At 40.6% G+C, this 23,724-nt stretch overlaps 1 protein-coding gene across 1 annotated transcript; it reads right to left on the reverse strand.

The window, feature by feature from the left end:
- Positions 1–6,533: 6,533 nt before the first annotated feature.
- On the reverse strand, positions 6,534–22,683 carry ints2 (integrator complex subunit 2). Its single transcript, XM_019895298.1, has 25 exons — positions 22,332–22,683; positions 21,464–21,764; positions 21,243–21,381; positions 20,368–20,470; positions 19,255–19,368; positions 18,411–18,541; positions 17,951–18,121; positions 17,141–17,361; positions 16,751–16,876; positions 16,520–16,591; positions 15,616–15,730; positions 15,064–15,132; positions 14,726–14,860; positions 14,455–14,631; positions 14,203–14,317; positions 12,907–13,011; positions 12,593–12,757; positions 11,800–12,001; positions 10,470–10,595; positions 8,864–9,065; positions 8,461–8,742; positions 7,966–8,073; positions 7,736–7,841; positions 7,343–7,519; positions 6,534–7,219 (listed from the first exon to the last, which is right to left on the reverse strand). The coding sequence occupies exons 2-25, from the start codon at positions 21,754–21,756 to the stop codon at positions 7,044–7,046; spliced, it is 3,630 nt and encodes a 1,209-aa protein (XP_019750857.1). The 5' UTR covers positions 21,757–21,764; positions 22,332–22,683; the 3' UTR covers positions 6,534–7,043.
- Positions 22,684–23,724: the final 1,041 nt, after the last annotated feature.

Genomic DNA, 23,724 nt, shown 5'->3' on the forward strand with positions numbered 1-23,724 from the left:
GCACACCGCAGTCTATTACTAACCAATGGTAGAACAAAAGTAAAAATGTTCTTAAAGTAAATATTTATATGTAAAACATATCCAGGCCAAAAATATAAAACCATTACCATGGAAAAAACAGGACTGTGGTCGGCGAGTGTGCCTTCTTTTGTCACGTGACAACGCAGCATAAACCAATTCACTGCACATGGTTTATAATCTTAAAAATGTAGATGGGAAGTGTGTAAACTGAGAAGGCTGCGTCATTAATTTTGTGAAATGTTGTCGAGAAGTGACCCATGGTAAAGGGAGAACCTATTATGTCATACATTATGCAATACAAATTCAAAATGGCTACACTAAAACACAGATAAAATATAATCTCATACTGACCACAGAAAAATTAGAATGGGATTACATGATTACAGAGTGCAATCAAAAGATCCAACTGAAAAAGCACAGGGGTAGACAGTATTGATCTTCTTGAAAAACTGATTAGGGCATTCATAAAAAGCCATTCTCTATTGAATCGAATAACTTTTAAGATGATGAATGAGAACAATAAATAATTGTATCATCAGCATAAAAGGAGAACGTAGCATCTAGGCAAATTATCACAAAGATTTTTCACATAAACTGTGAACAACAGTGGCCCTAACGTGGAACCTTATGGCATGCCGTTTTGATTCGAGAAGAAAGAGGAAAAAAGAACCAGTGGCAGTGATACATTGTGATCTTTCTGATAAATAATTACAGATCCCATTTGCATTCTGGTTCGATAATCCAATTTTATAGCGTCTTGGTGCCAGGATCACACGGTCGATTGTGTCAAAAACCTTTGACTAGTCTATGAAAAGAGGCGAACATTATTTTCGACCGTCAAGTACTTTGTACATCTATGGTGTTGTTTACTGCTTTAAGCGCGACAGTTCTTGTACTCTGCTGTTTATTAGAAACCTGTTAAAGGAGAACATGAGCATCTGTAAGGCATTTGAGTTGTTTACTGACCGACTTTTATAGTGCATTTGCACTTTGTTATGACTCACCGCTGTTGGAGGGGAGCAATCCGCCGTACACCTTCATTGGAAATTTCGGTTCTGGGAATTCCAGTCTCAAGTAGTTACAAAGTTGGAGCTTACAGCGCAAGACTTTGCCAACGACTTGATACCGACACTTTTGAATGCCTTGCTAGGCAATTCAAAACTGGGCCATTTTACCTGCTGAAACATGGGAGCTTCTGGTTTTTTTAACGCTCTGGTTAATTGGCAGCATGCCTAAACTCCCTCAGAGTAGATGATGGTCTGCGGGGAGGAATCCAAGGCACGAATCTCTTCTCTTCACAGATTTCTTCATCTTGAGTAATTAAGTCCCTCTTTACAAGAAAAAAAAATGTAAATAAGGCACTGACAAGTTGCCAATTAAATTTCTATCGTCATCATACTGATGTATTCTGCATACCCTGGGGGAGAATCAAAGGTTTTAGAGGGTGTTGGGAAAGCTTTCATCGTGTCCTTTTGTTCTTGGTAACACATGTTGAAAAATGCAACAACGGCTGCGTAAGAGCTCCTGCTCCCATTAATCAATTCCCTCAGCTTTTTTTCCAACACGAGCAATGATGGGAAGATCTGAGGAAAAACAGCATGCCGTACATCTTGTCCCTCTTTGTTCGCTGTAGACAATGATTCTCTGTTCACATCCAAAGCAGATGAAGCCGATAACAATGCCAAATTTGCAAACGACCATATTTCATTCCGGGCAGTGTGTTGTGGTAGTTGTTCGCACATCTGTCTCTAAGTCAGGGGCGGGCAATTATTTTTTTACCCGGGGGGCCAAATGAGAAGCAGAAAATATTGTGAAGGGCCGGGCCAAAAGTTTGAAATCTACTCCGGGTCTTGATTTTATTTCTACGTTGAAAGAAGTAAATGACATCGTTTTTAGAAGCTGATAAGAGTATCCGTTATTGTTAGATAATGAGAGTGCAGTTGTTTTAGAAATTAAGTATTAATTCCATGAAATTACACAAAACAATTCCAATTGTGCAACATTTGCAACTTTTTCAGGAACATGACCACTTTCTGATTTTAACTTTCCATTAAGATACCACAATGTCTTTGTACAACGGTAATAATGTAACATAAGTCACAACATTTTTTTGGTCCCAACTGCCAAACAATGCAGAAAAAAAAATCGAAGTAAGCATGTTTCAGTGTTTTGCAAGTGCATCAAGGCATGTTGAATGTTTGAGGTGTAGATGTGAAACACACATGACAGATGATCATGAGTAAAAGAGCGTCTGTACCTGGATTTGTTGAGCTTCTTTTGTTGCTCCGGGCATATTCGGGGTGCAAAGTCCACCAAGCATTCTTGAACGAATTCCCAGTCTGAAAATGGCTTGGTGTTCTGAGCTACGTTGCGATGCTGTCACAAAGCTGGTCCTGGTTGCTGCTTCCCGGGTTGCGTGTAGCTCGGTAAAATAGACTTGTTATTTTTCTAGCTTCGGATGCAAATCTTCGGATATCTGCGCTCTCACAGCCTCAGTGAAATGTCTGTATTTTTCCGTCAGCTTTGTCGCGTAATGCCGACTCACGTTGTACTCCTTCAAGACGGACACCGGCTCACGACAAACTAATCATAATCACCTGTACCTGTACGTAAACGACGCACCTACACCGTAAACCGGTTTCAAAGTAAAAGTTACGCTGTTTGAGTCCACACACAACGCAAAATTTTGAGAGTAGATTTTATTTTCTTAATTCCAAAGCACCTTTCACAGGCCATTAAGAGCCGGGCCAAAATGCATTATCCAACATTTTTGAAAGTAGTGTAGCTTTTATTTTCTTAATTCCAAGCAACTCTTCGCGGGGCAATAAGAGCCGGCCAGCGGGCGGAAAATGCCCGGTTTTGCTCGAAGTCAAGAGGTTCTTGGTTCAGACTTTCTTATGTGCAATTGACAAATGAGCATATTCCCTTAGCCTCTGTCTAACATCTTTAGTCTTGGTCACAAAAGCACTGCAGACCAACACTGGAAAAAAAACTGAATATTTATCTAGTTCTTTGAAAAGACACAGGTGACTTTTCTTGAAAATTTCTTAATAAACAAATAAAAAGTCAAATTCCCAGGAAGCTGAGTCTCAGCATGAATGCATTTTAGACTTGACAAACCACGGGTGAACCACATCCAGAGAAATGTTTGACTCTATCGGGGCCTGAGACTAATTTCCTGCCTCTTTAGGGTTTCTCATCTATTAGCAGTGTGTAGACACAAGTTGGAATTAAAATAAAATAAATGACAGAATTTTCCGCACTGTAAGTATAAGGCGCACCTTCAATGAATTTTAAAAAGGGGGTACAGGCGGTCTAGGCCAAGCTAAGTCCATTAAAGATACAATTTAAGTGCTTGCCAACAGCAGTCTTGTGGGAGACATCTTAAGAGCAAGGATAGTGTTGTGAAATTGTGTTCCACAAGATTTGTGTTTACACATTCTTGGCTACACCGCAAATAACGGGAAAGATATTAAAAAGATAGTCTGCCCTCCCTTGCAACAAATCACATTTGGAGAGGAATTCGCAACGAGATCAATATCCTGTTGTCGCTGACCTTCAAGCAATCACAAACAGGATTTATTTCAATTTTAAGGATTTATTTCAAATTTAAGTTCGATCAGCTTTAATTAGTTAGATTTTTTTGTATGATACCTGACGTGCATGTTGGTGTTTGTAGTGTTTAATCATCTATTTAATGTACTGAAACAGTAACGTGTTAAATTGACATAAGAGTAAGGACAAGTCTGAGTTTTTAAAAATGAATGGCACTCCATCAAAAAATATATGCAACACCGGAGTAAAGACATCTGTATTGTAGCCCAAACAAACAAACAAACCAAAAAAAAAAAAAAAAACAGATTGTAACGTCTTGTGAAACATGATGACTTATGCTGCTGCCCAAAATAGCTCATTGCACACCATAAATGACAATCCGTATTGTGCAACCTTTTATAGGTCGAACAAAAAAATGGAAATATTTCAAAAACCCGATGTACCAGATGTGAAAAAATCTTTTTAAAATCAGTGTCGAAAATACATTCCGAGGCACAAAATTTGCTGTTGACCAGTGTAATGGGACCTTTGGTGAGTGGGGTTGTGAGGGTGTCCCCCTTCGGCGTTTTCATGCTTCAACTCAACTGCATGTCAAGTAAAGGAAATGGGTTTTGTAAATTATTCACAAAGATTCACATAGCTGGTTTTGTTTAATCTCACAGAATTCAATCGTTGGGTGACTGACTGGTGGCTCATCAAGGGGGTGCAGCCTACCTTATATTCGGCTATGGTTCCAGCCCCTGCCGTGACCTTGAAGACAATAAGTTGTATCAAAAATTGATTCATGAATGGCTCTTATACATCATTTAGAGGAATTTTAAAAAGAGCACACAGAAAATTGCCAAAAGGGTTCTTTCCACATGTCTCGGCTAAAATTGCGGCCGCGGCTTCAGCCATGGCCATCGCGTACAGCCCGAGGCAAGCTTACCATGTTTGATTTGGACTTGACTGTAGGAAGTGGAGGCTGTCATTTGAGTGCTTTGCAAAGGCAGTAAAAGCAAAGTGAGCCTCCGCTCTGTGATTTCACCCTCGCTTGCCTCAGGCATCTCTCACTGCATCAAGAAAACTGCAGTAACATGACAAACTGCTGCTGAACAGAATTTCCTGCACAGAGCGTACAGGCCAAAAGCAAAGTGACACAAAGTGTAAACATGATTAATAAAGTCTCTGCACATCTAGCACTGGTTTATAATTCACAAACCATATTATACATCTATTCAAAATAAATCCATCTTTTTTTTTTAATCCCTCTATATCAATGTGTACAGCGCAGATTCAACTCGGTTATAAAATATTAACCCTTCATAATTGGTGTCAACTTTTGAATATTTTCACCTTTCAGATTTGGATGCAGACCATGATTTTAATATCTGAATAATCTTTTTTGTGACTTTCATTGATTTATTTCAGACGGGAGTGCCTAACCTTTTTTGACCTATTGTTGGCCCCTCAGTGGGATAGGGGCTGAAGATCAACTTTTCAAGCAGTCCACCTCCCATGATCGAACCGCTACCGCAGGTCAAAGCGCTCAACACACACACACACGCACGCACGCACGCACGCACGCACGCACGCACGCACACACACACACACACACACACACACACACACACATGTATATGCGTGCCATGATGTGCAACAGTCATTAAGGGACCCTAACATGAACAAAACAGGGGGGGAAAAACTAGATGCAAGACAAGACTGCGTTTCTAAAAAGGAAATCACCGGCTGCCTTTAGTGGGAGAACTGACACAGGGAGGCAGGGATGCACTTTTGTATCAAGTTAAGTGCAGAAACACCACCACGGTAGCTGACGTTTACCGTTTTAAAACGCTGCTCCTGGTGCTCCAGATTCCCTTTCGGTGCATTGCAGGTCGAACAAACTTGGAATGAGAATCACTGCAGCTGCAATTACAGACTGCTGGCCGCTAACAACTTACGGTAATGTGATCTGTGATTCAGGTCATGTGCCACCTTTGGTTAAATACTTGTTTTTTTGTAGGTGTGTAAATGGTAGCATGCTTAGGGTGCAGTGTACACAACTTATATATTAATAACAGACACAGAAAAATGCTAACTTTTTTTTTTTTTTTTTTGCTGTTCCATTTCCCCCAACAATCCCCGTGGTCTGCAATTATAATATACCTTAAACATTGCCACTATTAGATCGACTGGTCGGGAACTCCTGATTTAAGTGTTCCTGTTAAATGGAGAGAAACTGTTGTTTTCTGAGGCAAGATTGCCCTCTGGTGAATTACCTGGATATGAGCATAAGCATGCAATAGTTTGAGCATGCAAGTATCACAGTATGAAAGAAATGTGAGCAGCAAGTCCTCGAAATTTGAATCTTTGTCATCACTTCCTACTCAGCTACTGTACTTGTACAACTGTCAGCTATTGGTTTTAAATAATTAAGTCACGATATGGAAGCTGATGTGATGGTTCAGCTGTTAGCTGTGCAATTTCACAATAAATACATTTATCAATGTCATAAAAGACAATATAGCAATCTGAGATTGTTTGTTTACCTAATGCTAAAGAACATTATTAAGAGACATTTAGTGTGACATTAAAGTGCGCCAGAAAAAAAAAAAATCAGCTCCAAACGTACTGTACTGACTTGGCATAAAAATTACTTGGTTTGCAGAGATCTCGTTTAATTTCTCGTTGCGAACACAAGCAATTAGTCTGCATCAAAAGGCATTCCGTTTTGCAAACACCGAGACAGAATACAACCATTTAGTGACTAGGGAAAAAATGTTTCCGTGCAAGCGTCAGAACACCTCAAGATTTCTAGAAAGAAATGTGAGAAGTGTCTATTATTTTATCCCACAGGCCAAAGTTTTCGAGTGGTGGGGGCTTATCAGGCATTATAGTTTGGTGGGGGCTTATCATGTACTTGATTAGAACTGACAGCGCAGGATATTCGAGTTGGATTTTAGGTGCAAAGGAATTGATTATACTCAAGAGAATTTGTTTTATTACAAACAAATACCATACGACACAGTACAAAAATTCGTTTCCCCTTTTAGTTGAAAAAAATATATATATTTACATGTATTAAAAACAGCGGTCAACAAAATAGGCCCTTAGCCTTTCAGTGATTCACTTTCTACATTTGTAACAGAGGACATAATTTTACCTGTTGTACATGAACTGAAAATCATTATTTATTCACAGAATGTAAAAATAAAGGCCAATGGTGCAAAGGGATCCCCCCTCAAGATGAAGCATTGATAAATAAAGGCTTTACCTAGATAGCCCTTCAATAACCTTCACGGTAATCAAAATCACAATCGCTTCATTCAGAAGACTATTATTTTTGGGGGTGTACGATTCCATTAATAGATCCCCTCACGCAAAGACAATGTTTCCAACCTCGAGACCACCTGAGGGACCAGATTAAATACATGAGATCACAGAATGAGAAAAGCATGAGTACACACTGTATTGATTGTCTGTCTACTTTATAGGCCATGAAGGGTGGAGCTGATGATGTCCATGAATGTAGCTTCGACGCAGTAGCAGATCTGGACATCCGGGTCAGCTCCTCCAAGTTTCTCTGCTGTCCTTTGGGGTAATTCCAGTTTGCTGGAACCTTCGACTGAAGTATCCCGCGGCTTCTCCTTTAGATACTGCAAACCTAAAAAACAAAGAAGAAAATAAAAATGTATATTTTATATAAGTGTGTGTTTGCTTAATATCTTTCTAGAGAAAAAATTAACACATTTTGAATTTTGACAAACCAGCGTTTGTCTGTACTTACGAGCTATGAGAGGGTCGATGTCCCTGGCTTTGGTGGCCACATCAGAGGCACAGACCTGCCCGACTTGTACCAGCAGGGCTGTCACATCTTCGTAGAGTGGAGGAAAGGCCTGACAGAAGGCCACCAGGCACGGCAGGGTGGGCATGAAGAAGGCAAAGCGCTTGGCACGAGTCAGCACTGAAGCAAGGGAAACACACCAACAAACATTTATAGCCCTACCAGACCTTCACGAAAGGCAGGTCGTAATGCTGCACTATCAGACATTGGCCAGATGGTGGTAGCAAAATGTATAGAATGACAGCCCTTGTGGGGAATAACAAAACTATTGTAATGTTTTTAAATTTTTAAAACAAAACAGGTGTGTAACATAAGGAAGAAAACTTGTTTCCTGACCTGTGAGCAGTGTACCCATGACACTGACAGCCAACCTAGCCACACTGAGTGACTTGGGCAGTGCGTACTGGATACACAAGTAGGAAAGCAACTGGATTGCAAAAATCTGTCAAGAGATAACATTCACGCTGAATTTATATATAAGAAATATTAATGCGGCAAAATTGCAAACACAGATGCTCAGCACAAGCCAGGCCAGAGAGAGTCACGACAAGGCCGGGATGTCTCACCTGCTTTTCCAGTTGAGGCTGGGCCAGAAGTTCTGGGATGAAGTCCAGGCAGATGTGCATGGAAGGGATGCCTGACACTGTTAGAGGCAGCAGAGGTTGAGGATAGCCCTGAAAGAGACCATGTATGTCAAAACATGACTAATCGGAGTGCAACGGGGCTTGAGGTAATTAAAAAGGAGTTAATATTGATCGAAGCTTGTGGCAGCTTTTTGCACTGCGGAATTGGAGAGGTTCGCTTCAATAATATTCAATAATATTGACCATCTGCTGCTTCTGGGAGAGCAGCGGCCACTGACTGCTAATGCAGCTGGTAAGTTTGATGAATAATGGAGTCAAAATTAATCTTTTCTAAACGGTGGAAAAACAGACCCAGAGGAGAGGACAGTAATTTTTTTGTGAACACCCCCCCACCCCAAAAAACAAAAACAGCACCGTAACTGATTTAAGTGCATAAGTAAAATTTCATGGATCCGCAGATCTCACGCATTGTCTTACCTGAAAGTGGACGAGTTTGGCAATATTCGGGTCAGCGATGAACATCTGATGCAGGAGACAACAGATGAGACACTGCACCTCCCTCAAATCACTGAGCAGGCCTCCCTCCGGCTCAGCATCCCTCACGCCCTCCTTGGCTCTCAGCAGAAGGCTGCTTTGTTCCGTTTTTGCTGGCACCGGGCCCCTGATGGCCCTTAGAAGGCTCTGTGTGCTGCATCCCAGCTGCTGCTCCTCTGAGGTTGGTAAACACACTTCCAGAAGAATTTGGACTGCTGCACTATCCTGGATTGAACAGGAATTATCAGGAGCTGTTCGTATCGCAACCCAACAAACTGAGCATGGAATTATTCTTGAGGAAAAATATATAGAGGAAAAACAAATTATATGAGGATGTAAGAAATACCTGAGCCGCTAAAAGGGCGTTCTTGAGCTCCTCCCTAGTGACCTCAGGTGTATCTGGCTGTCCAGGTACACCCAGGTTGGAGACTGTCTGGTTCTGTCTATCAAAGTCTGCCGTCTCTTTCAAATGGCTGTGCAGGTAGGCTTTGGATGCTAGTAGATAGCCGTTAAGCATGTGCAGGACAATGTCCATTAAAGGAGGACATCTAAAGAAAGAGGAACCAAATTACACTCACAAAAAAATCTAGGATTTGTTTCTACGATTTAGGTGCATTATTGTCAATTAACTCTTTGAACAGTGTCATTGGCAATGTTTAAGGGACAAGTGTAATAATAATAATCATCATAATAATAAATTTATTAAAAGAGCACTTTCAATCAAACAGTTTCCTAACTCTTGGGATATTTAGCCGGCTGCTTCGTTCTGAGCGCAGAGGCCATGTGGTATAAACATGCACAAGATCAGTTAAAATAAGATGGTGCTAAAGAACTGAAAATCTTACAGGTTAAAAGCAGCATCTTAAAATCCGCTCTGATATATACAGGTAGCAAGTGGAGGGAGGCCGATACTGCAGTAATATGGTCATACCTCGATGTCCCAGTTAAAACACAAGCTGCTGCATTTGGACTAACTGCAGAACTTAATGTCAACCCTGGTTTGATCATTCAGTATGGCCAGCAGATGACAGCACTGGGTCTTTTTTGGATGAGACCACTCCCTATCAAAACATTCATCAATCCATCCATCATCCCTCACAATGCTTGACGAACAGTACTTGATGGTTGTGAACATGGCCCTGGAAATTTGGTCGTTACAAGCAGCTTGTGATTGATCAAAGTGTTTGTCACATTAAATGTACCCCATATAGCATCACAAACTGAGAAAAAAAAAAGATGACTTCGATTATTTAAATTCAGAAGTAGAAGCGATGACGCAATGTATACAAACAAGCGCACACACTATTAAATACTACTACTACTACACCTACTCAATAGTGTGCAAATAGTTTGCAAAGTTTGTCAAATATAAAATGGTTACACTGGTTTGTAAACACATAATTTTGCCATCAAAAGCAAGTTTTCATTGTTGCTGTTGGTATTTTATCGAAGAAAAAAAATGCTCAGATGCTTGTGATATCACTAAAGCAAAAATTATCAGCATAAATGTCACTGTTGTGCATAAAACATTTATATATCTTTTCACAAAAAGCTTGTTTTCTATATTTTTGTTTCGTCCAAAATAGGTGATTTGGGTGAAAGCCAACTATAAACTAACTGATTACGAAAACAACGGAATAAAGTACAAACAGACATTTTTTTCTGAGGAAAGAAGATAATCTCATCGTTCATTTGGTGGTTTCAATGTTTACATAGTCATGAAACACAATTTTTTGTGAGCCCAGAAATATGAGTCAGAATGCTCTTAACTCATTCAGTAGCACCCAATTCTGGACCAAGTCTGAAAAGACGTTTAAAAATGTCTTTGGGAGTGAATGAGTTAATTGGGCTGCTACTCAATAGGTTCTCTTTTGTTTTTTAAATGGGTATGGCATTGAAAAGAGTAAAGAAGGGCACCCATATTTCAATATTGGGCTGAACTTGAGTTGTACCTGTACACCCTGTGATCACAGCGTAGAACAATGAGGGGATCCACCATGAGGTCATTTTGAGTGTACGTCTGCTGTCTGAGCAGCTTTACTGAAGGTTGGAGGGCATTCACAGTCATCACCCACAGCCTGCAACACAAATGCACCGGTTTTAGCTCCCAATATCCCACCGCTGTTTGGAAAGAATTTGCTTTGACAGTGCAACGTGGAACATTTATTAATTATAAAAACACTCTCTTTAAAATAAAATAAAAAAAAAAAGATTACAGCATCAACGGCAAAAGTAAGACATCCAGTCAGTAAATCGCATAATCCATTCATAGTGAGCTCCAGACTCCTCAGGGTACGCAAGCTTTAAAAACAAAATTGCTGTGTTTTCCTTCCGAATTAATAAAAGCTGTCATTGGCAACAATCCGTTACATCGCCCGTTCAGGAAATGTACTTCATTTGTCCTGCAGAGACCCATTCGGATCAATAGGATGTCTGCTCAGTGCTTTGTAACTGTGCTCCTGTGAAGCCAGAGGTCATTGGGGGGGGGGACCCTCTTCTGTCCCGAGCTTTGGGTGAGGGCTGACAAGACTTGCCTTGCTTGGTACCTCTGATCTATTCGCACAATCATCTTTGAGCAAGTGGCTCAGGGTCAACAACTCTCGTTCCACAGGTCTTCCTTTAATCCACTTACTGTGTCTCTCAGCAACTTACACGGCTTTAAGAGAAATGCCACTGACTCAAGAGCAGCTGATAACCTTTCACTGAAACAACACACACAGCGATTCTCACATTAACCAAAGGCCCCAAAAATGACACTGGTGTTATTTGGAGGGATTTTTTTTCCCTGGTCAAAGATAACAGGTATAATTAAATAAGAAAATAGCATTTGATGCACGGAATGGATTTTGAGATTCAGTACCCAAATAAGGGCATAAATTCAAGGCATTCCGAGCGTAAAGTGATTGACTTCTATTCCAATTGAACATTTCCTTTACATTACAGCCAACTAACAAAACAACCACAAGGTGGCAGGGTGAGCCTGCGAGGGCACAAGAAATGTCTCTGATTGGTTGTTTATCCTTGGCCGAGGTGGTTTCTTGCAAATCAAATTGGAGGCACAAGATAGAGAGAAAGCAATTACAGTAATACTGTACATTACCTATAATTTATGTTAGTTCAAAGGCAATATATATATATTACATCATTACAAAAGTAGACAGAGAAATGGTGTCCCAATTTTGAATAATTTCGCCGGTGTTTTATTTGGACATGAAAGGGTCATTGCAGCATTTTCTCTCCAACATCTGGTCTCCAATATTTAATTGTATTCACACATTGTACCTGCGAGGCATCACAGTGTTGAGGCCCATCCAGAGCTTGTTGAGTGTCTGCAGAGTGCGGCGAGGAACAGAAGGTTCCAGCAGCAGAGCCATGCTGGTGGTGAGGGACTCTGAATAAGGGATAAGGTCTCCCGGTGTGAGAAGTGTCAACTGCTCCAGGATCCGCATCAGCTTTGGACTGCTGGATGGCAACTTCTGGAAAGCTGGGTATAAAGAAGAAGAAAAAAAAATGACTGAGTCATTTGTAAAGTCTGGAACTGTGAAGTCTCGTTGTGTTTCCTTGAACCGATGTGCAATGCATAAAGACAGATGAAGCATCTGCCAAACAAATTACTTCTCATGCATAAATTAAGATACAGCCTGACTTTGAGAGAGAAAGAAAAAAAGTGCAGGGTGGCATAGTTGTAATGAACAATTGTTTTGTTATCAATTTGTCTCAACTCAAGATGTGAACAGTAATTACACCAAAACTCCAATGGCGTTCTTCCATTAACCTTGTCATATTTTACTGAACCTACGAAAAGGCAACATGATAATCAGATTAGGTGCACCAGTTAGGTGTTAAGTCCTTTATTTCATGCTTGGGATTTCACTTGTCTTAAATTAAAAGAGAAATGAAAACAAGAGACTGTTGGAAATAAATTATTACAATAACATGAAACAAATATTGGAATTTAGACTGTAAGTCAGTGATAGTGTTCAAGCCAGATGAGAAGGCCTTGCAGTCTCTTGACAGTTTTCAACCGTCTTAAACTATGGTCATTTGAAGACAAAAAGTGGCATATGATGCGCACCTTGGTGGAGCTGGCTCTGAGTGTATCTGCAGGTGTTGCTGGGAAGCATCATTTTCCTCAGCAGGGGAAGAGTACCCGTTACTACTTCTTCACACATCCAATCTTCCACAAGACACAGGTGAGGGTAGTTGATGGCCAGCAACCTCAACAAGGCAGAGTGCAGACCTGGCGACATGGAACAAGAAAGTGAGATTGTGAACCAGTCTACTCCCGGTAAGAATTTTGTGGGTTTATTTTTCTTTTGTGTATTTTTGAAATGTCTTCATAAAACCAAATATAGATGGATCTTGCAATAGAATCTTGTGCTAACTCACCCCCAAGCTCTTGTTGCAGCCCTTGGGCTTGAGTAACTAAGTACTTTATGGGGATCTGGTCCATCAGTGCTGCTGAATATGACTTCGGCTTCTTTTGCATTAAAGCTGTCAAAAAACAGAGTGAAAAGTTCGAATACCAAAAGAAAAAAAAAAAAAAAAAAGGTTCTAAAATTCAGTAGAGAACATAGATTATAGATGTATTGTGCACGGCTCCCGGAGGTGACTTTCTATTGACACAAGTTCAGTACTGCTGCTGATCGGTTTCATTACTCTTCAATCAAACAGATCAATTTAAGAGATGGGCATAACTCTCATAAATGTGGCCTAATGAAGGGCAAAAGGAGGGCTTGTCATAAAATGGGTATACAAACCAGCAAGACTACAGTGCAGTGAAAAAGTATTTGCCCCCATTTTTGGCCAGTTTAAGGTAGGAGTCGTGAACACTGACCTCAACTGAGGCTAGCGAGGTCTGGAGTTCTTTGGGTGTTGTTCTAGGTTATTCTCTTGGAGTAATTTTAGCTGGTCAACCATTCCAGGGAATGTTTGCCACGGTTCCCAGTTGTATCCATTTGTGGATAATGGCTCTGACAGTGGATTGCTGAAGGCCCAAAGTCTTGGAAATGGCTTTTCCAGACTGATAGATTTCAATAACTTTTCTTGAATTTTCTTTGGATCTTGGCATGATGCATTTGTTTCTTGAGCTCTGTGTAGCCCTACTTCACTGCCCAACAGATTCTATTGATGTGATTTATTGATTCAACAAATGTGGTGCCAAGGTGTTGCCTGTTTAATTGAACTCGCCTTTCCCAAAACGGTCGTTAGTCACAGTTATTTTGTGATTTAACAAGTGGGAACAATTACTTTTTCATGTAGGGACAGGCAGTTTTTTTTTTTTTAATTTTTTTTTTTGTGCCTTAATAAATTGAATTGGCATTTAGAAACTGCATTTTGTATTTCCTTGGGCTTTTTCTGTGTGATATTAAAATTGGTTTGTTGAACTGAAACAGTTGTATGTGATAAATATGCAAAGAACATCATGAAGGGGTCAAATCCTATTTCACAGCACTGTAACTGCTCATGCTACAATCTAACCTCGAGCTGCCCTAGTTATCTTGCAGAATAATTTCACTTGGCTGTTTGTCAGGCCATCATTTATCTATGAAGTAGCCAACATGCTGTGCCCAGAGTGGAAAGGATAAGTGGTTGCATGTCCACAGAGAGAAATCCCTATAACTAAGAGGACAAAAAGCAAGAGAACCATTGAATGGACACAGGCAAAGTTAAATGTTTACACACCCAATTGTTTGGTGCTAGCCAACAGATTCTCCTCATAAGACAGGATGTAGTAGAGGATAAGGAGTTGGGTTGTGATGGAGTTGCGTTGTCGTCCTCCTCGACTACTGTCTCCTTGCTAAAAGAGGAAAAAAAAAAAACTCTACATGATAATCTCTGTGACCCCCCCCTCTCCCCCCACCCTAAAAATTATTTTCTCTTGAATAACGTAATAAAATAGAATCAGTCCTTGTGGAAGTACTCAGGATGACTTACGGTGGAAGAGGCCTGGAAGACACTGAGGATTTCCTGCTCTGTGATAGGTTGGTTGGTGGCCTCGGGGTTGGCCTTTGACGCTGGAGTGAGGATTGAGTTGATGTAAACGTCAACCAGAGGTATTAGCTGAGTGTGGATGGGGGTGTTTGTCTCACACAGCTGACGGTAGATCCAGTCCTTGAAGGTGAAAGGCAACATCAATGAGGCGTGAATGTTTTGAACATCGCACTGAAAGAATAGTCGGACCAATTATCTCACATAAAATGTCTACCTTGATTGACACTTTGTGCTTGGTGAAAGCTCGACTTCGAAGCAGCTGGTAGATGCAGTGAATGGGGAGAAATCCTGTGATGTTGGCACTTAGATTGTTGGTCACCGCCACCCTCACTGCATGGGCTGTAACCACCTGCACAACAAAACACATGCTGTCAATAAAACAATGGAAATTTGAAGGGAAAAAAAAAAGACGACCACATTCTGTGCAGCTCCAGATAACACAAAATATATACCATGATTGTCCAAATAAATAGTCAATTCAAAAATCATACTTTAGCACTTGAGTCTGCAAAAAGACAGTGCTATAAAATGGACATGGGATTCTAAAAGCACCTGCTCTGTGAAGATCTCTTGTGTGAAGATGGTCTTCATCTTGCTTAGAGAGCTTGGTTTGATGGCAATCTGCAGAAGAAAAAGATGAAAAGTGGCAGCTTTACTTTCGAGTGAAAACAACCTGAAGGCAGCAGTGCAGGTATTGCGATTTTTCAATTTCCTCTCTTCATATTTCATTTAAAAAAATAAAAAAAACTCTTCATGGCAGGCACAATGCTGAATTGATAGTGTTTCCCTGGGGGTGGAAACAAACAGACTCTAAATCCAATTACATTGCACATCTTAGTGGAACATACACTGAGACAGGAAAACCACTTAGCACACATGCGGGAGAAAATAGTGCACTTAATAAGTTATAAAACAGTGAACATGCTGCAGGGACATGTGAGTGTCTTTGCAGATACTGCGTATGTATGCTGGAAGCGTTTCATCAGTGGTGGAGTCTTTTCATGTGCTGCTGCTGCTGCAGCAGGGTGGGTGGGGGGTGGGGGCAGCATCTGGTCAGACAGACTAACATATTGATCACTGTCATCCTCCGACCGATCACCTTACCTTCATCCCCAAAGTAGAACACACCAACTCAATAATGGAGCTGAGCTGGTTGCTATGGAAATACATGGCCACCAATAAGAGCATCTCTCCGAAAGAAGCGGATACACCTGCAGCACTGTATGGGGGAGGACACACATAGGACAGCCTGGTTGCTAAACCTGCATTTTATAAGATAACATTTAAATAAAGAAATACCGAACATACACATACTCGGAATCTATAATTTTAGTCACTGTCACTTTAGAACGTTTCCCTGCTTATCTGTCAAATGTAAATTGTGAATGCACTTCACAGAATGAGATCAACAAACTAAGAAACACTCGGCGCTCTCTGAAGTCTGAGACTGACTTCTTCAGGACAAAATCCCAAAGCGTCAAAGATGTCATAATTTGAGGGCAAATCATAAAACCTGACTACTGTAATGCCAAATAAATGACAGACACAACAGCAAAGGGATTATTGCAAACAACAGCCCGTCCCAATGGCATGACAAAGCCCAATAAAAACTTGAATTATGAATTTGTTTATTTGACATATCGGCGCAATACAAGCATTGGTATTTCTAGTCTAGTAACAACTGACATCAGACAGTAGTTTTGCATCTTAGATCACTAATAACAAAGTATTTCCACATTCAAAGTAATATACCAATGGATACTGACATGTTTCAAATGTCAAATTACACCCAAATATATCAACTCTCTTTTTCAGACAAAAAGGCAATGTTTACAATTAGACATGCCCAATTTCTCTTGATTCCTTATTTAACTCGCGTTGTGCCTGATAAAAAATATGACACATAAACAAACAAAAAAAAGCGCATGGTTGAAGACAACCTTAACCTATTCCACTGGGCATTATGATCACCCAGTTGGGTGAAAATTCTGTAAGCAGAAATCTTTACCTCTCAAAGTATTCCTCTTCTTTGATCATCCAGCTGAGCCACATGACCATGAGTTGTTCCTGCTCTGGTGTGCTAAAGCCACGATGCCAGAAACAAGACAGTGTTCTCCGTCAATTGATTTTAACAACATAACACAGTGGCAGGCAATTGTTCCTTGAACAAGAGGAACCAGAATACAGAAATTTACTTAACCCCGGGGGATTAGGTATCAGTAAAGAGAACGTTATGTACCTGACAAGCGTAGGAAAGGCGAGCAGTTTGCAGAAGGACAGGGAAACAAAGCGAACACCAGCGGGAGTCGCCGGAGGTCGGCTCGTCATCAGCTGCAGTAGCTGCTCTGCCTCCTCGTCTGTTGGTCTGGGTCAGGACCACAGTAAAAGGATTCAGAAACTAATTTCAATTAAATCAACATTTCCAAAGCATTTTCTTGTTTTCTACAAGTGAAACAACAAACATACATTCCGTTAATAAGAAAATTACGGCTGAACGGAAGTATTTCTTTGAGGAGGTGCAAAAAAGGGGAAAAAATGGCCAGCAAAACAAACAATCCAAAAAAAAAAACAACTATAATAAAGTGACACTACAAAAATCAGAGTTAGTATTGCATTTCCGCTGACTTACCTGAGGCCAGCGATGCCCATGAGAGCACAGTAGAGTCGGAGCAGAGCACTCGCCTTCACCACATGCTCCTCTCTGAGGCCTGAGTAGCCGAAACCACCCTCGTCATCTATGGCACCGTCATTGGGAACATGGGTGCTGCGCGAGCGAGGCAGGATAGCAACCAATTCCAACAGCAGCTGCCTTCGCATCTGCCACAGCACTGAGCTGCTCTCTCGCTTTCTCTAGCAGGGAGAGGGGGGGGAAGAAAAAAAAAAAAATCACAGGAGCTGATGAGCAATCATCCGGTAGCAACGAGCCAGTATTGGCATTTTGTCAGGTAATTGCTTTACTATTGTCTTACAATCAGAGCAACAAATTCATTTTTTTTCTCCTTCTGCTGAAATGCAATTGAGAATTTAGACTGTAAGGTGGTCGAAGAAGGTTAGGCCGTATTGTGAAACATTTGACAGAGGCTTTTTCCTCACGGCTGGGGAAAGGCTTTATTGCAGGGATATTAGGAGCAAACACCATGACATTTCGAGAGAAGCGCTCCTTGTTCTCCATAACCAAGAAGAAATGTCAGTCGATGGAAAGATAAGCAAGGCCATTTTCAGCTTCTGTGGTATTTTAAATGCACAATTCCATTCAGACGCACGGTACAACAGTAGGGCAGGTACAAAAGAAAAGGTCACAAACGGTGTGAAGTTGCAAATGAAGTAAATCCAAAAAAAGATGACGGCCACGTCAGAATGTCGATGAGTGTAAACGACTGCAGTGCAGTAATGATCGTCCTCTGAACCTTTGTCCTGCATTTAAAACAAAGCAACTTACCTGTTGCCCGTTGCGAATGAACATGCTGAACCATGTGCGGACTTTGCTGTTGGTACCAAGCAGTAAACCACTGACATAAGAAACAAGGGGGCTGACGGCCTCATCTGCTGTGTCTGGTTTGTAATCCAGCGTCAGAGCCACACCCAGGCCAGGGAGATGACATTCCTCCACCTAAGATCAATATGAATACATAAAATAAACACACAATGTGTTAGCCTATTCTCATATTAACTGTAGACTGTGCTGGTCAGGTCCTGGTGTCATATTCTGCAATTAAGGTGGATGGTTTCATCAAATTCAGTAACATTCCTGACCAAAAGCAATTTCATACATCAACCCACTGCTCACCATACTTTGCATAAAAGGTATTATTTTTCTCAAAAGCAATGAATTTATTTCAATCCAATCTTTTCTGTAAGTATTGAAAAATGGTGTTGAGTTCAAATGTTTTGCCACTGACCACCATGGCTCGAATGTTGAGAGCCTGTGAAGGATTCATCTGGCACAGCTGCCTCAGAGCTTCAGTCCTGCGTCGACCACCAACGCTCTCCTCGTCCTGGCGCTCTCCATTCTTGATCAAACCTCTGCACACTGCAAACACAAACACACATTTTCATTAAGAGTGGCTCGGTCTCAATGTATGTGAGTCAAGTCATTATTTCAGTATTCACACTTGTTGTGACATTTTTAGTTGGTGGTGTTCCATGAGATTTGGTTCAATAAAACAGTGGTAAATGCTGACCTAGAAAATTTTATCACGTTATTTCTGTATTGTCATTAGAGCTGACAGCTTTAAATATGTATAAGTTATTGTGGGGAAAAGCACTGAAATGCATTTCTCTCTGCTGAATCTGAATTTCTTCCCATAAAAAGGGATACTTTGTGTTTAAACTGAGGCGCCTTCAAAATTTAGAGCAGCCATTCCCAAAAGCTGTGGTGGGCCCACGGTGGAGCCTGCATATATTTTATTATGCTCACGAGAGAAAAGCATCCCATTGGTTTTGAGATTAAGTATGTTCGATTGTAATCTTTGTTTAACCGATAAGTAAAATAGAAACTCACCAACCCACTATTCATAGCATTAGGAGCAAGAATGCTCAGTGCAGTATAGCTGGAGAATTGCTGTGATAGACTCCTCCCTCTGAGCTTCGCAGCTAGCGTACAGTGTGTGAAATTCACCGTATTTAAAGCAATTCAAATAGAAATGACAAAGTGTACTTGGACGGGTTTATCTAAATCTGATATTGTCAGTTAACTAACCCTTCCTTGCCTTGTCAGAAATATAAGAAAGATAGATAATTTACCTTCATTGAAGCTGTCGGGCACATTGGCAACCAGCAGACAAAGAAACCAATCTCCATTGCGAACATGCAGCAAAGCCTCTGCCACATCCACAATTGGCAGCAAGGAAGGCAGCTCTGGCGAGACAACATAAATATGCAGTTTATCAAAATGCACAAATTCCTGCTGGCTGAGCAGGAAATGTGATGACTTCTGATGCGCAACTAATATGTGTGGGATGTAAGTGTAGTATACTACAAGATCAACAGGGATGCCAAATTGATTTTTTTTTTTTTTTTTGGTCCAAAAACACCCACAGAATTTCAATGTCTATTACACCCAAATGTGTACGGCGCTGCTTTACGATTCAAGAGTGAACGGTGGTTCTGTGAGGAGTGAGGAGCACGATTAAAAACGCTTGATAGGGAAAGTAATATTGCAATGAAAGAATTGAGATTCTTTGGACTGTTAATGATGACGAAATATCCTCCTTATTTCCGATGTTGTTTCATTCATTGAAAAATATAATTACAAACCCATGACCTCCTCTAAAAATCCATCTGGCATTCGAGATTTTAAATTTGATTTATGGGGCCCATCATTTTGCCTTTGATCTTTACAATTTTTTTTTTTTTTTTTTTAAAGATGAAAATCACTTAACAGTATTTTCAAAGCTTTTATTCACTCACATTAATTTTATTCCCAAAATAGCAAAATGTGTGTTTTTGCCTCATATTTTCTGCATAGAATAAACAATAATTACCGAAAGCAGTTTGGGAGGGTTTTGAAATTTATTAAAAAATATAACATTTAAAAAGACTTGACGTGGTTATCAAAGGCGCATCAACACAGTAGTGAGCAAAGGCTGTGAAGACTTATGACGTCTTCATTTTTCATTTTAAAAATGAACAAAAATTTACCCTGTAAGGTTTTTTTTTTTTTTTACATTGCATGGAGCGTTTCCCCGTTCTGGAATAGGACTGAAATGTAGCAAAATATGTGAGACGTGAATGATTGTAAATATTTTTGGGATGCGCCTGACAAGATCGGATGAATTTCTGTGCGCATGTTTCTCTTATGAATACAGTCAAGACTGTTGAATTCAACATAATCCTATCCTGAACAGATTTACATACCTGCTTGTAGAATGCAAAGCACATCTGCAACTTCTTCCAAGTAGACCGGGCTTTCAAAGAGCTCTGACGACTTGAGAAAGAATTCTCCATTTGAATCGACCACCTAAGAAATATGTAGATAAACAACTGTGACTAGAGTGAAGTATTATCTACTTGTCCTTTGCTCTTTTTTATTTTTATTTTTTTAAACTTGTTCCTGTTTTGATAAACTTGATAAACAGCCCTTAGTTATGGAGCATTTTGACACCATTCGGCTTTTCAGATACTCAGAGTGGTTACAGTGCTGCGATTGATTTATTTAGTACAAGCAGTAACAATTTTTATAGCAAATCTTTCCGACCTCTACAGTTGAACGCAAATTACAGTACACTACAATCTCCTCGGCGAAAACTATGCAGTCAGTGGCCTGAGCTGATTGAACTTCTGATTTGTTTGGAATTACAAATTATTGTTGAAATTGTCGCCATCTTAAAATCTTCATTAATAATAGCTTTTGTAGATTCTAACATTTGTAACCTTCATACAAGCCTAAAAATAAGTTAACCACTGTCAAACACAAAAGCAATAAAACACATCCTTCATTTTGATAGAAAGTAAAAACAGATATGATCAAACCTCTGAACTGGTTCAACTGCTTTGAATTTAAGTCTGCCCTAACTTTGTTATCTTACAAAAACTATCAGGTTGTAAAACTCTCTCTTATTCATACACTACTTAGACAAGTTCCTCAACATTTTATAAAAAATAAGCAAATTGTCCTTATGTTGATTTCTATATTAATTTGAGAGAATTTGTGTGCACAACATCTCTTTTTTATGTGTGGCTGAGGTGTGGGATCAGCAAATCCTTAAAACCAAAGATGATGAAGTCTGTACCTTACTCATGATTGCCAAAAGCTCACTCAGGGTCAGACGAAGTCTCCTGAGAGGATCACTGTGTTCAAACTCTAAGGTAAGGCCATGCTGCAGCTGTGACACCAGGATACTCTCCACATTGGAACCACCTGCCTTGTGCCTGGCCCAGTAATGAAAAAGGCATAGCTAAGAAACAAGCAAATTTTATGATTTGACATAGAAATGGGGTGTCAAGGGATTACCTGAGCTGCTGCTCCTTCCTGGCATCCTGCTCCAACGCGTGAAAATCAACAGACAGCAGAGCTACAATAGAGTTGACAGCTTCCACCCCTGAAAGCAGGCGGAGGATGAGCTTCTTGTCCTCTGCCCATGCCTGGCTCTGGTCAGCTGGCGCACACAAAGCCATCCTCACCAGGCAGGGAAGCAGGAGCCTCAGCTCCGGGTCACTGAGAGCTGCCAGGCGCTGCACATCCACCTTCTGCATGGCTTCAAATGCAAAAGGGCTGACAAACTGCAGCCCTGCACTGTCTGTCATCTCTGAAACTACACCACCAAAGTAAATGAGCGGCATAATTTAACTGAATTAGGTAAATGCAATTTGTCTCATGATAGCATCAAAACGAAAGAGACCAGAAACAATAGAACCACCACAATAGAGCTGTCAAAAGTAGCTGGAGTCTGATCACACAAGGTCACCGGACTCCTTCATTAATAGATCGCATCAAGTGTTTATTAGGAGTCGATAACTTATGTATTTAGTCGCTGTAAGCCTAAAAAGTTGGAGGAGGTTTTAATTTACCTGTATATCTCAGTCCAAACACAATGACAGCTCGGCTAAACGCTAATTCATACAGGTGAATGTTATAAATGGTCACATTCCGGGTCAAAACATAAACTCAACACCAGACCAGTAACCAAATGTGATTGTAATTCAACTTGCACTAATTTATAGCGCGTAGTCACTATTCTCGCCACTTTTGCGGTGGCTTAGCGTGCTACTAGCTAGCCAGCTATCAGCTAATGCTAATGCTAGAATAATGAGCCAGACAACAAACCGTTGCACCATACACGTATTTAAGACGCTATGAAATGCAGCGGTAACAAGCTTACCTCAATTAGTAGAATTGCCGCGGTACAATTGGCTAACTTTCAGGTGGGAGGCCTCCAGACCTCGGATTTAACTGAGCACCGAAGCCACCAGAGGGGAGCGCTAAGATAGCAAGCGTCCGAGAAAGTATCGTTCCTTTGCGGTCGCCGACAGGGTTCTCAAAATGTGTCACATTTTCCATAAACTAACTATTAAAGTGTTGCCATTTCCACTCGGGCGGACTTCAACTGTACCCACAGAAAGAAAAGTAAGAAGCTAGTATGCCAGAAGCTCAAACCGCTCTGCAGAAAGACGGAGCGGTCTCGCGCATAGACCGCTTGAAGGATTCCTAATGCGCCGCTGTTCGCTGTATGGACTTCTAGCCATGTGTTACTGTATTAACATTTATTTGCATTGATAATAAATGACACATTTGTGAATCCACGTGTTTATTTCCACATTAATTTCATATATTTAATATAATTTTAATTTTTAATCATGAAGTGAGCAAACGCTTGATGCGACACCCTTTTTCTTTCAGGTCTGTGAAGTACGGTATCATGTACTGTACAGTACGAGGTAGTGTCAAAAGCACTCCCTATACTCTAAGATACAGTACAAGTAAGGATGATTGTTAAAAAAAAAGACGCTCCAAAATAGTAAAAAAAAGACTGGTAAAAGTAGAACAGATTCACACCATTTGCATCGGTACAAACAAAAAAAGTACAGTCTCTTAAATGTAACTAAGTACAAAAGTAAACCGTGCATTTTTAAAATTTTTACAGAAGGCAATGCAGGGGAGAGTATATTGCTTCTCCAAATTTGTTGCGTCAAGGTGTTCCCTGCTTCACGTGCTCCTACATGTAGCAGCTGTCCTTGTGTTTTCTGCCTCAAACGTATTCAACCCAAAAGCTCAGTCATTTAAGAGCTCAGCTGCAAGGAATTTCAACTCTCTATTTTTTTACGTTGTTTGATCGTCCGCAGAGGTTGAAATACAGTAAGTAACAAACCTATTATGTGAGCGAAAATAAAAAGTCGTCCGAAAAATACTCAAGATACCTGAAAAATCCTCTTAAGTACAGGACTGGTCCCAAGTCGATGTCCATAGGTGTGAATGGTTTTCTGTGTATGCACAACCCACGGCATTATCCTGCTTCTCGCCATAAATCACCTGCATGAGACAGATTCCAGCTCAGACTCGAATGAAGAAGAGCACTGTAGAAAAAGATGGATGTATTTTCCTTATTGCGATCGTAGTTTCCAGTGGTGTAGAACTGCACTGGTATGGAAAAAAATCCATCCGTTTTCTACTGCTTATCCAGGGTCGGGTCGCGGGGGCAACAGCTTTAGCAGGGAAGCCCAGACTTCCCTCTCCCCAGCTACTTCTTTCAGCTCTTCCCTGGGGATCCCGAAGCG

The sequence above is a fragment of the Hippocampus comes genome, unplaced genomic scaffold (assembly GCF_001891065.2).
Source record: "Hippocampus comes isolate QL1 unplaced genomic scaffold, H_comes_QL1_v1.1 scaffold177, whole genome shotgun sequence".
NCBI classification, from domain to species: domain Eukaryota; kingdom Metazoa; phylum Chordata; class Actinopteri; order Syngnathiformes; family Syngnathidae; genus Hippocampus; species Hippocampus comes.